This window comes from Callospermophilus lateralis, chromosome 5, assembly GCF_048772815.1.
Source record: "Callospermophilus lateralis isolate mCalLat2 chromosome 5, mCalLat2.hap1, whole genome shotgun sequence".
NCBI classification, from domain to species: Eukaryota; Metazoa; Chordata; class Mammalia; order Rodentia; family Sciuridae; genus Callospermophilus; species Callospermophilus lateralis.
This window is the reverse complement of record NC_135309.1, coordinates 64,585,523-64,597,841: the sequence shown is the minus strand read 5'-3', so window position 1 is coordinate 64,597,841 and position 12,319 is coordinate 64,585,523. Positions and strand designations below refer to the sequence as shown.

At 47.7% G+C, this 12,319-nt stretch overlaps 1 protein-coding gene across 1 annotated transcript; it reads left to right on the top strand.

Annotated features, from left to right (window-relative positions):
• The first annotated feature begins 1,232 nt into the window (after positions 1-1,232).
• Pcyox1l (prenylcysteine oxidase 1 like) lies at positions 1,233-11,326 on the top strand. The gene is made up of 6 exons (XM_076855937.1): positions 1,233-1,320; positions 5,045-5,251; positions 6,489-6,663; positions 8,417-8,628; positions 9,846-9,986; positions 10,432-11,326. Exons 1-6 carry the CDS (start codon positions 1,233-1,235, stop codon positions 11,091-11,093), a joined length of 1,485 nt encoding a protein of 494 aa, XP_076712052.1. The 3' UTR covers positions 11,094-11,326.
• Positions 11,327-12,319: the final 993 nt, after the last annotated feature.

Below are 12,319 nucleotides of genomic sequence, written 5' to 3'. Positions count from 1 at the left end.
CATAAAAATAAATAAATAAAGGTATTATGTCCAACTATTACAACAACAATAATAATAATAATAATAATAATAATAATAATAATAATAATAATGGTTTTAAGATCATAAGAGTCTGGTGTGATAGCATTCATCTGTAATCCCAGCTACTCAAGAAGCCAAGGTAGGAGGATGACAGGTGTGAGGCCAGCCTGGGCAACTTAAAATTTGAAAATGCCTGATGATGTAGCTCAGTAGTAGAGCACCTGCCTAGCATATGAGAGGTCCTGGGTTCCATCTCCAGCACTGAAAAGATTGTAAGAAATTCATGTTTATTCGTATACCTCTTAATCAGCAGTAATCTAGTTTGAACCTATTAAGATGTGAAAAGCTGACTTAGAACCCCAAGTGTAAGCTCTTAACCATTCTCTGAATTCTGTCAATTTCTTCCCTAGGCCATAACCCAACTGAATAAATACAGATTTTCCTTATTTATCATGAGATTCACCTCTAACCTATTCCTCTGCCAGAGGTCATCTGTTTTTAATGTTGTAAACTAGCCACAGTAAGCTGTTCTTTTTCTTGGAGTCTGCAAAGAGAATGGATAGACTCTTTTGTTTTTAAAGAAATAGAACACAGATATACAAACTGTATATAGAAACTGCAAACGCACAAAAAACTGGAGTCTTTAAAGTATATGGACTTGTTTCAATATGCATAGGGTATGGTCTAGTCATCCCAGCCTCCAGCTTGGTCAGCAGTTTCCAGCACTTGCAGACACCGTCAAACCCCAAAAGGGTTTCACATCCCTTATCTCACGTGATCATCATAACTACCTAGAAAGGTAGATCGGGGGTTATTCTGTCCATCTTATGAAAGTGGAAACAGAATCAGAGAAGACACATTACAGAGCTAGTTGATTTCGGAGACTGGACTTCAGTTCATTCTTTTCCACCGGTAACCGGGCAGCTGGGCCCTCTGGTCCTGATGCTGAGGTTCCTGAGCGCTGCGCCGGGGCCAAATGAGTCAGCCAATAAGGAAGCTGCATCTAGGAGGCGGGACCACAAAGCTGCCAATGATAGACCCCTCAGGGAGAAAGATGTATCAAATCAGGATCTTGTACTGAAGAGGGACGGCTGCTCGGCCAATGAGAGGCTAAGACCTGCCAGGCTGGAAGGCGGAACCGCCAGGCCGAGAGCCGAGCGCCAACCCGCGAGCGCCGGAGCTCCAGCGTGCTGCCCAGGTCGCCGCCCGCCATGGCCCGCGCTGCCCTGCTCCTCGCCAAGCTGTCCACGCTCCTCGCCGCCGCCACTGCAGGCGGAGATGTCCCGCCCGGCAAAATCGGTGCGGGAAGAACGCGGTGGGGGGCTATGTTGGGGACGGTTGGGCGGGAAAAGGGTTCGCAGCCGGCAGGAGCTGGCTGGGGGTAGGGGAGGGCAGCTGGGCAAGGGAGGAGACCTCAGGAGAGTAGCCGGGTGACGGAGAGGCGAGGGACTAGGGCTGGGCGAAAAGGGGGACCGCAGTAAGGAAGGTGTCGATGGGGATGGTGGGATGGGCATGTAAAGAGGGCACCTGGGACAGTAAAGAAGCGTGGGCAGGACTGGTCACTGATCTCGCCCGGAGGTACAGGGTCACTGAGCTTCTGACATGTATGTGACTCTTGACTAGGCGTCCGTATGACAGAACAGGAACTGGATAGCATTCACAAAGGTCTATTCAGGGCTGTCAGTAGCAGGCATCGTGCTGTAGTTCCTGCTTGGACCAGAGACCTCACAATACGGGAAGTCTGTTCTAAGGTTGAGAAAGTACCGAGCACACAGAGGAAGGACTTCACCAGGCTTTGCCAGCTTGCCAGGGCTTCCTAGAAGTAACATCTAAGCCAAAACTTCCGGTCGATAGGAGACCGTTCCACGGAGACAGAACAGTAGATCTGGAGATAGATTTGCTAGATGAGAGAATGGGGATTCTTTTTTTTTTTCCCACATTGTTGATGATCTAACCCAGGGACCCCAGCGCACTAGACAAGTGCTCTACCGCAAAGCTACACCCCCAGCCCCATAGCAGTCATTTTTCTTTATTAGTTGTGCCGTTTCTGCAATATTTCATTTGAAACTGTCAAACACATTGCAAAGTTGAAAGAATTTACGCTGATCATGCATATACCCACTACCTAGATTTTGCTGCTCATTGCTACTCACTTTATCTCATACTTATCACATGTTCTAGCCATCTGTGAATCCATTTTACAATTTTTTTTTATGAATTCCAGTTATTCAGAGCAGGTCAAGTGCCATGCCAAGCTTCCCTTTAGCTTTCTTGATTTTCCTCAGTTCTGTGACAGGAGCGTCTGTCCACCCTACCCCAAAGGAGAATGAGGAGCCTCCCATCAGGGTGACTTAATCCTTAGACTCCAGCTGGATCCAATCTGAACTCCTCGGAGTGGCATCTGGACCCTTTAAGCCCGCCTATAAATTTCCACACGCTGCCCCTCTCATGCTGTTCTTTGCAGATCGTGCAGTTCCTCTCATTGGTCCAACTAATTGTCCTCTTGGGTCCTAGTCCAAAGGTTTTGTTTTGTTTTTTTTTTTTTTCCTTGTATCCCCACACTCTCTCAAGCGGAATGTATAGCTCCTTCCTCAGGATTCCCTGGAGCTCTGTTGTCATCCTTTGGCACAGGTTGTGATAGCTGACTTGCATGGATGCCCCCTGGCTACCTGGGCTCCTGGGCACAGAAGCTCTATTTGGTTCATCTTCGATTCCCAGCACATCTTACTATAGATCTAGATAGCTGTCAGTCATGTGTGTTCAGTGAGCTGGTCCACAGTGAAGTGATGTCTTTTGCTTCTCTTCACCCCTTGTGTGCCTTCTAGGCTTTGAAATATCAGTTTCTCTAGGAACCATGGGTAGTTTACAAATGAAGAGGAGGAGAAAAGAGAAATTAAAAAAAAACAAATAAAAGGGGGCATTCTTGGAACTGACTTTGGGAATTACTGAGAAAGAGGAAGTGGCTATTTTTCAACATGCAACAAATACTTTATGAACTTCACTACCTGTGAGGACCTAGGGACATGGTGACCCTATTCTCTCTGGGTCCTTAAATAGACCATTTGAATATTGTGTGGCAAGGCTAGGCCAGGGGTAAGCAGACTGTGCTGCCTATATACACAGAAGGAAGCCCTGAGTGCTTTAGGAGGGTCAGGCAAGCCAAGCTAAAGATGATAGATGTGGGCCATAGAAGTCAGCAAGGTGCAGGGTCTCAGAGGATGCCTGACAAGAGGCAAAGGCCAGACTCATGCCTGAGCCTTTGGGTAAGGACATGCACTGCACAGTGGAAGAAGGCTAGACAGACAAGGAGGTGGAGTACTGGGAGAGGAGGGCAGGGAGTAGAAAGGGAAGTGGAGGCTGATTATAAGAACATGGTGTTCTTTGAAGGTTACCTGCCATTTCTTTATTTTTTTTGTGTGTATTTATTTATTTTGTACTGGGGATTGAACCCAGGGCACTTAACCACTGAGCCACGTCCCAGCCTCCCTTTTCTCTCTTCCCCTCTCTCTCTCTCTCTCTCTCTCTCTCTCTCTCTCTCTCTTTTCTCTCTCTCTCTCTCTATATATATATATATATATATATAGAGAGAGAGATATGAACCTGGCTCAGGCATATATATATATATATATATATATATATATATATATACACACACACACACACACACACACACACAAAGTTGCTGAGGCTGGCTTCAAACTTAAGATCCTCCTGCCTCAGCCTCCTGAGCCACTGGGATTACAGGCATATGCCACCACACCCAGCTGTCTGCCACTTCTTGATTAGAGATATGGTCTTAGGATCCAACATAGGTCCAGTAAGGACAAATGATACCAGGTTTAGCTCACTTCCTTTTTGGATAGGGTTACAGTACTGTCAGGTGAGAGGAAAGCAGTATTTCCAATACATGGTGGGCACAGTCTTGGGTTAGGTGACAACCCAGTTCAATTGCTTCACGACTGGTCTACTCTTCTCAGTCAGGACTATTTAATGATTAGTGTTTGTCTAGACAGTGGGTTCCTGAGCACCTCTGAGCTCTGTCCAGTGAAATGTTTTTATCAGTGACTTAGATTACAATGCAAACGAACTTGGTTTGCAAATAACAGGAAGGCAGAGGAGGTGTAGTAAAGATGGTGAATGACAAGACCCAAAAGAGACCTCAACAAACAGTAACTTTAATAAAGAGTGTCCATAGATAAGGAGCAGCCTGTCTTAGGGTACATTCCAATTTTGGCAAATACAAACATAGAAATGATTTACATGTCAGGTGGTAGGTTGAACTTAGACCAAGGGTTGGCAAACATTTTCCAGTAAAAGGCCAGAGAGCTTTGTGGTCCATTATAGTCTCCCTTGCAATTATTCAGCTCTGTCTAGCATGAAAATAACCAGAGACAATATATAAAAGAAAAGGCTGGGCACAGTGGCACACACTTGTAGTCCCAGCACCTGGGAGGCTGACAGAGAAGAATCATTTGAGCCCACGAATCCAAGACCAGTCTAGGCAGCATAGCAAGAAAAAAAAAAAAGTGTGCCAATAAAACATTGTTTATAAAAACAGTCACCTGCTTGGATTTAACCTGCAGGCTAGAATCTGCTAAGCCCTAGATTCAAGAGTGATTTCCAGACACTGACCCTCCCAACAGAACTAGTCAGTAAATATTGTCACCAGTCTATACAGAAATAAGGAAAATAGGGACAATGTAATAAGTTTGGAGTAAGACTAAATTTATTCTCTCAAACAACCCTCCTGAATTTGGAGATTCTTTCCTGCTCTTCTGCTGCTCAATTGTTTTTTCCTTTGTAACATGAGGGTAATAGGAGACTGCAGTTTTCAGCTCTGCTTGTTATTCAGACCTCTACTAAAAACTCAGGACTGTGAATTTCACAGGCTTGTAACATTTCAAACAAGCCTGTGAGGTGCAGGTGCTGGGGAACCTCAGTGCAGGAGGATGCAGAGGTGTGACCCTGGGCCCTCACCCCTGTGCTCTGTCTGTCCTACCCCCACCCTCCCGCCTGCTGGCAGCGGTGGTTGGTGCTGGGATCGGGGGCTCTGCTGTGGCCCATTTCCTCCAGCAGCACTTTGGACCCCGAGTGCAGATCGACGTGTACGAGAAGGGAACTGTGGGTGGCCGCCTGGCCACCATCTCAGTCAACAAGCAGCACTACGAGAGCGGAGCAGCCTCCTTCCACTCCTTGAGCCTGCACATGCAGGACTTCGTCAAGCTACTGGGTAAGTGCCAGGATCTGGGGCTTTAGCACCCCAGGGCTGGCAGCAGCCACCAGGCCCTTCCCAGACTGCCCAGACCTATGAGGCCCAATGGTCATATAGCCCAATCTCCTCATTTTACAGATGGAGCAGCTGAGACCAGAGAGGGGAAGGAACTTACCTGAGGTTACACAGTGAGTTAGTTTCAGAGCCGGGATTAGAACTCAGGTTTGACTCCCAGGCCAGTTTCTTTCCCTTTCAATTTGCTGCCTCTGAATTATTGTGATTATATCAGCACTCACATGCTGGTACCTGCCAGCTATTTGGTACCCTTCTAGGTAATATGTAAGAATTACCTCACATCCTCCTTACCAGCCTGAGAGATGGGGGTTAGATCTTCCCCAAGGAAACTGAGGCTCCAAAGTTTTAAACTCCTCAACTAAAAGCACACAGCTAATAAATCAGGAAGCTGGGATTCAAACCCAGCAGCATCTGTCCAAACCACAAATGTACTTATGTTTGACACAGAAATTCCACTTATCAGAAGTGAACCTACAGGTGGTTCCACAGGTGTGTGGAATGGCACACACATGAGCCTATTCATTACAGCATTGTTTGCACTAGCAAAGATTGAAAATGTCATCTCTGCCCACCCACCGGGACCTACTAATTCACAATAATAAATACCCGATTGTGTAAGAACACAATTCAGTAGCCAGAATGGGAAGATCCTTTATACCCAGTTATAGAATAATCTCCAAGATATAATATGTTGTTAAGGTGCAGAACAGTGTGTATCATATATGGTGTGGGGAAGGAATTAAATCATGGCTATCTGCATATTTCCAAATCCAGTGCTTTGTAGGTTGTAGAGCACTGGACAGCTGGAAGGAGCCATGGCTGTCTCCATGTTACCTTGTGCCCAGGACCCATCTCAGCAAGTCCCGTGTCCCTCAGTCACTGGCACTCTGGGATGGCATCTGTATTTTTCTTACATCTGAGTGGATTCCCATTTAAAAATATATAAAATGCTATATTCTTTTCCTAATTGACTAGGAAGGACAAACATTGTCCCAGTGTATTTGTGTGTAGTTTATAGACACACAGCACAAAAGAACAAACCATGGGGCTCCTGTTTGTTTTAATGGAACCAGGCTTTTGCATTAAGAAGGCCCTGAATTTAAGCTTAAGGCACTGCCAGGCCTCCCAGGGGAGGGGGAGTGCCTTTGAAGGGGACCTGAGGGGCTCCTGGTTTCTGCAGGGCTGAGGCACCGTCGTGAGGTGGTGGGCAGGAGCGCCATCTTCGGCGGAGAGCATTTCGTCCTGGAGGAGACTGACTGGTACCTGCTGAACCTCTTCCGCCTCTGGTGGCACTATGGCATCAGTTTCCTGAGACTGCAGATGTGGGTGGAGGAGGTCATGGAGAAGTTCATGAGGTAGGGCTGGGCCAAGCTGTGGGGAGGGCTTTCCAGGGGATCAAGGTGAAGAGCTCAGGAAAGTAGCAGCTCAGCAGCTCAGCCGCAGTGAAAAGGGAAAGGTACTGGTGGATTTAAAGGCCCAGCATGATTCAGTGCAGGCTTTCAGCAAGACCTCATCCTGAGGAGTGGCCTCTTGGGGCAGGGCTGGTGCCTTTGGCATTGTTACTTGAGCCCATATTCTTTTCTGCTGCTAAATCGATTGGAGCATGGATTGAAATCCAGTCACCTACAAGGACCAAAGAGGGATGTGCATAAGTGAAGCCACTAGTGGAAGACAGCATGGAGCCACAGGAAGTGGGGGGTCCTGAAAAGCCAGGTCAGCAGAGGGAGGCAGTCAGCATGCTTCTGCAGTCCCCTGTGGTCAGTCATGGGAGGATGTCACCCCATGGGCTAAGTCTTCCAATTTTTCAAGAAGGAAGCTAGAAATCCAGAGTTATACATGAAGTCTCCCAGCTTTTCAATGTTTGCCACGAATTCATCTTGTAAGCCAAATTTAATAAATCTGCAGGCCATGTGCAGCCCAGGGTCACTCATTTTCAAAGTTTGCTATCCCTAGTTTTTCCATCTAGAACAAATACCTCTCTTCACCACTTCTCTCCTCCTTGGGCACCAGATCCTCCCCATCACCTTCAGGTATGGAGGACAAGTGGTCTGTGCCCACTAAGTATACCATACACCAAGCATCCACATAGAGCCCCCAAGGCCTCTGCAGGCTCTCCCTGTTCCCTACCTCCTCCCCCTGCAGAGATCGTCCCTCCACCGTCATCATCCCCCTCTTCAGTGTCAGATGCTCAAGCATGGCCACATGGCCCTTCCCTGCTCTCTGACCCTCCCCCATCCTCTTCCATTCCGTAACTACTTAGATATGGCCTTATATTCTCCAGATGTCCCCCACAGCTTATGTCCTTGAGTCTCATTTTTTCTTTCTTATTCTTTTCTCTCTTGTTAATTTTATTTGAACCTACAATGTTGACTTCTCCCTGTTATGGGAGATGACTTCTACCTGCCAGCTCTAGTTTCCCCTTCAGTTACAGACCCACATTTCCATCTGCTCTGGACACCTTTATCTTTTGTCCTGTTAGCAACCCAACACAGCCTGTTTACAAAGCAGCCCTAGAATGGGCAACATTTCAAAGGCCAGCTGGTCTAGAAATCCATAGGCAGATGTTTCCAGTCCGTGCTAGCCCTTGGGGTTGGGTGAATGAGCCGAACCATGTGAGCTCGAGAGTTACTGGGAGCTCTGTCGGATGAAGACAAAGGAGAGGACAGTATTGACAGGAGGCTGCTGCCATCAGGTCCAACATGGTCTTAGAAGCCAGGGCAGAGTGGAAACTAGTGGGAGACCCCACTCCACATCCAGGGATGTATCAGTGTGGACAGGTCATGGCCACTGCCCGCAGTCCCATTGGGGTGGGGAAAGACTGTGGACTGACCTCAGGGGAATGGGATATAATTGTATTCAACAGAATTATGGCTTGAAGCCGTATCTAGTGGGAATACTTGCCTTTGTCTCCTTGCCGTTCCTCTAGGACAGGCCCAGCACAGCCAGAAAATAGGCCAAAGGGAACATAATCAGCCTCCTTTCTCACCCCTCTGGAGGTAGAGGAGGAGGCAGATCCCTGGTGGGCCTTCTGGGTCCACAGGTACCCAGTGGCAGGTGATCAGCCAGAAAGGCTTTCTGCAGAGGACTGCAGCTCCTTGTGTCCCCTAGGATCTACAAGTACCAGGCCCATGGCTATGCCTTTTCGGGTGTTGAGGAGCTGCTCTACTCGCTAGGAGAGTCTGCCTTTGTCAACATGACCCAGCGCTCTGTGGCCGAGTCCCTGCTTCAGGTGGGCGTCACCCAGCGTTTTATCGACGATGTTGTCTCTGCGGTCCTACGGGCCAGCTATGGACAGTCAGCATCCATGCCCGCCTTTGCCGGTGAGTGTCCAGCCCCTCAGCCTGCCCATCCGCCCTCCCCCTGCCCATAGTGCCCAGATTGAGCTGTGGTCCCTGTAAGAACCTTACATGTATCCAGCTCATTACCCTTGCCTTCGTACTTGGTTGCCCAATTCTTGTTTGATTCTGACTCATTCCTCCAAGTTGGCAAGACGGTATTCACATCACTTTATAGAAGGTAAAAGCAAAACTTAGAGGCAGGTCCAGTATGTATCCACTATTTCTGATTTCCTGCTAATACCTTACAGATGTGTAAATATTAGAGCTGAGGTGATATTTTGCTGTTCACAGTTTGGTTTCAAGAAGTACCCTGTTGAGGCCTCTGTGCCCCTGGCTATTGAGCCATTAGCGCACCTAATCTTCCCAGCTCCTTACTGGGGTGGGTAGGCATGTACAAACCCACCATCCTCCTGCTTGGACCCAAGAATAAAGAACATAGGCTTCACAAGGGCAGGATTCATGCCCTCTTTTGCTCACTGATACATCCCAGATACTTAGAACAGTGCCCGGACCATGCTAGGCACTTAGTGCACTTTTGTTGAATAAGTGAATAAAAAGGTGTGGATTAGCAGGCACCTCCCATGAGCCCAGGATCCTGTTTCTCTTGCTTCTTCCCAGCCTTCGGGACCTGCCTCAGTGTCCCCTCAGTATTTCTCTCTCAGTCTTCTGGTACCTCGTACATATCCTTCATAGCATATTTGTATTGAGATGTAACTTACCCATGATACAATTTTCCCACTTTAAAATATACAATTCCATGGTTTTTAGTACAGCTATAGAGTTGTGCAACCATTACCATAATTTTAGGGCATTTCATCACTACAGAAGAAACCCCCTACCTTTGACAACAAATTTCTTGTTTTTCTGGATATGCTGATTTGGGGGCATTCTTTAGCAACAGAACTGTACACCATGCAGTCTTTTGGAAATGGCTCTTTTTTTTTTTTTTTTTGATGGTGCTGGGGATTGAACCCAGGTCCTTGTGCATGAGGCAAGCACTCTACCAACTGAGCTATATCCGCAGCCCTGGAAGTGGCTCTTTTATGTTCTCACTTCATAGCATTGTGAACTTGGCTGTATTATTTGTTTTTTATCTCCCTGTGCCCGTGGTTGGGAGTAGTCTTTCCCTGGCAGAGAGATCCAGGGAGAATAGTGCTAGCCTCTCTAGACTCACTCGCCACCCTTCTCATTTTGCCCAGGAGCCATGTCGCTAGCCGGTGCCCAAGGCAGCCTGTGGTCAGTGGAAGGAGGCAACAAGCTGGTGTGTTCTGGTTTGCTGAAGCTCACCAAAGCCAATGTGATCCATGCCACAGTGACCTCTGTGACACTGCACAGTACAGGTGAGTAAGAGGGCAGGAGGCATGGCCACACCATTCCTAGCCAGCTGCACTCCTGCATCTCAACCCTGGGCTGTGTGCTCTGCTGGGGAGTACTCTTAAAAAAAGCAGTGGGAAGCCCCATTGACGCTAGAGGGCGCTTTTGTCCTGATTCAAATGTCAGAGCCAGGAAGCTGAGTCTTCCATCAATCCAGCCTGTTCCTTTGACCAAGGAAGACTGACAGTCTTCACAGACTCTCTCAGCCAGTCAGCAGCAGAACCAGAGAAGGAACTTGGGCCCCCCTGATTCCAAATCAAGTGCTCACCCTGCAACTGTACCAGTATGAAGAGAGATGGGACAGCCCCGCTCCCTCCTTTCCTACCTTAAGGTCTGGCCTCCAGATGGGAGATCAGTGGTTAGAAGACAAGGAAGAAGTTGACTTTGGTGCTGTCTTCTCTTTCCTTCCAGAAGGAAAAGCCTTGTACCAGGTGGGGTACGAGAGTGAACTGGGCAGTGGATCCGACTTCTACGACATCGTGGTCATCGCCACCCCCCTGCACCTGGACAACAGCAGCAGCAACTTCACCTTTGAAGGCTTCAACCCACCCATTGATGATGTCCAGGGCTCCTTTCAGCCCACTGTCGTCTCCTTGGTCCATGGCTACCTCAACTCTTCCTACTTCGGCTTCCCTGACCCAAAGCTTTTCCCCTTTGCTAACATCCTTACCACAGATTTCCCCAACTTCTTCTGCACTCTGGATAACATCTGCCCCGTCAACATCTCCTCTAGCTTCCGGAGGAAGCAGCCTCAGGAGGCAGCTGTTTGGCGAGTTCAATCTCCCAAGCCCCTCTTTCGGACCCAGCTGAAGACCCTCTTCCGTTCCTATTACTCAGTCCAGACAGCTGAGTGGCAAGCGCACCCCCTCTATGGCTCCCGCACCACCCTCCCACGGTTCGCACTCCATGACCAACTCTTCTACCTCAACGCCCTGGAGTGGGCGGCCAGCTCTGTGGAGGTGATGGCTGTAGCTGCAAAGAATGTGGCCTTGCTGGCTTACAACCGCTGGTACCAGGACCTGGACAAGATTGACCAGAAGGATTTAATGCACAAGGTCAAGACTGAGCTGTGAGGACCCCAGGGAGAGCCCAGGAACTTCTGCACCACAGTAAAGATGGTCACACCCCACGGCAGCCCAGGACCGACAGCCACATTCCCTGACAAGCTGCTCTTTTGACCCCTTATGTATTTTTTCCCTCCAGTGTGGGTCCAGGTGATCCACCGCCTGCCTATCTATCTTAAGGACCTTTACAGTGGTTGCTTGATTTAAGGGAGAGGATAACAAAAGGGAAGGGAATTCAAGCCAGTGTACTTGTCTTATTTATTTATTATTTTTTAAGGAGAAATAAAAAATCATCTTCTCAAGCTGCTTCTCACTTGGTTTTCTAGCTAGGAACCAGGATGACTATGGAATGTAAGGCAGAAAACTCTTGAGTATGAATTTTTTTATTTCCACTACCTACTCCCAAAATGTACAATCAATTGAGGCAACCTACAGTAAAACATTTACAACCCAGTAGTTACTAGAGAATAGAAGGGAAGATCAGAAAAACCTAAGAAATTATAATAGCTCCTGTTTGCTCTGGACTTGATGGATGGGAAGTACCTTGTTCAGAATTTTCTTAGATACCATCTCCAAGCCTCTCAACAACACTGCACATTTTAGGAGATGACTGGTAGGACCTGAAGAAGAGATGTTTACCCCAGCACTGCCATTGGTATAGCTCTGAGCTTCCTGGCAGCCAGTGGGAAAAGAAACAAACTAAGCTACAGGAAGAGGGAAGCTTTTCCTTGGTATCTGTAGGAACTGAGCATTCTGTTTTTTATGCAAGGGTTCAAGGGTATTATGACATCTGCTTACAAAGAAGAGAAGTCCTCAGATGGTGGAGGGCAGATATTCCTCACTCCTAAACCTTCATCTCAGCAGAGGAAAAGAAGAAAAGAAGGTTATAGGACAGAGTTGTTCAGAGATTAATCTGGTACTTTCCCCTCTAACTTCAGAGGACAGGACAATTGTGCTTTGCCTTTTCTACAAATCAGAAGAGTTTTGTGTGGTTTTTTGTTTGTTTGTTGTTGTTGTTGTTTTGGTTTGGTTTGGTTTTTGGTTTTTTGGTGTGGCGGGGGGTGGGGGAGAGACTGGGGATTGAACCCAGAGGCACTCAACCACTGAGCCACATCCCCAGCCTTTTTAAAATATTGTATTTAGAGACAGGGTCTCACTAAGTTGTTTAGGGCCTGGCTAAGTTGCTGAGACTGGCTTTGAACTCATGATCTTCCTACCTCAGCCTCCTGAGCCAC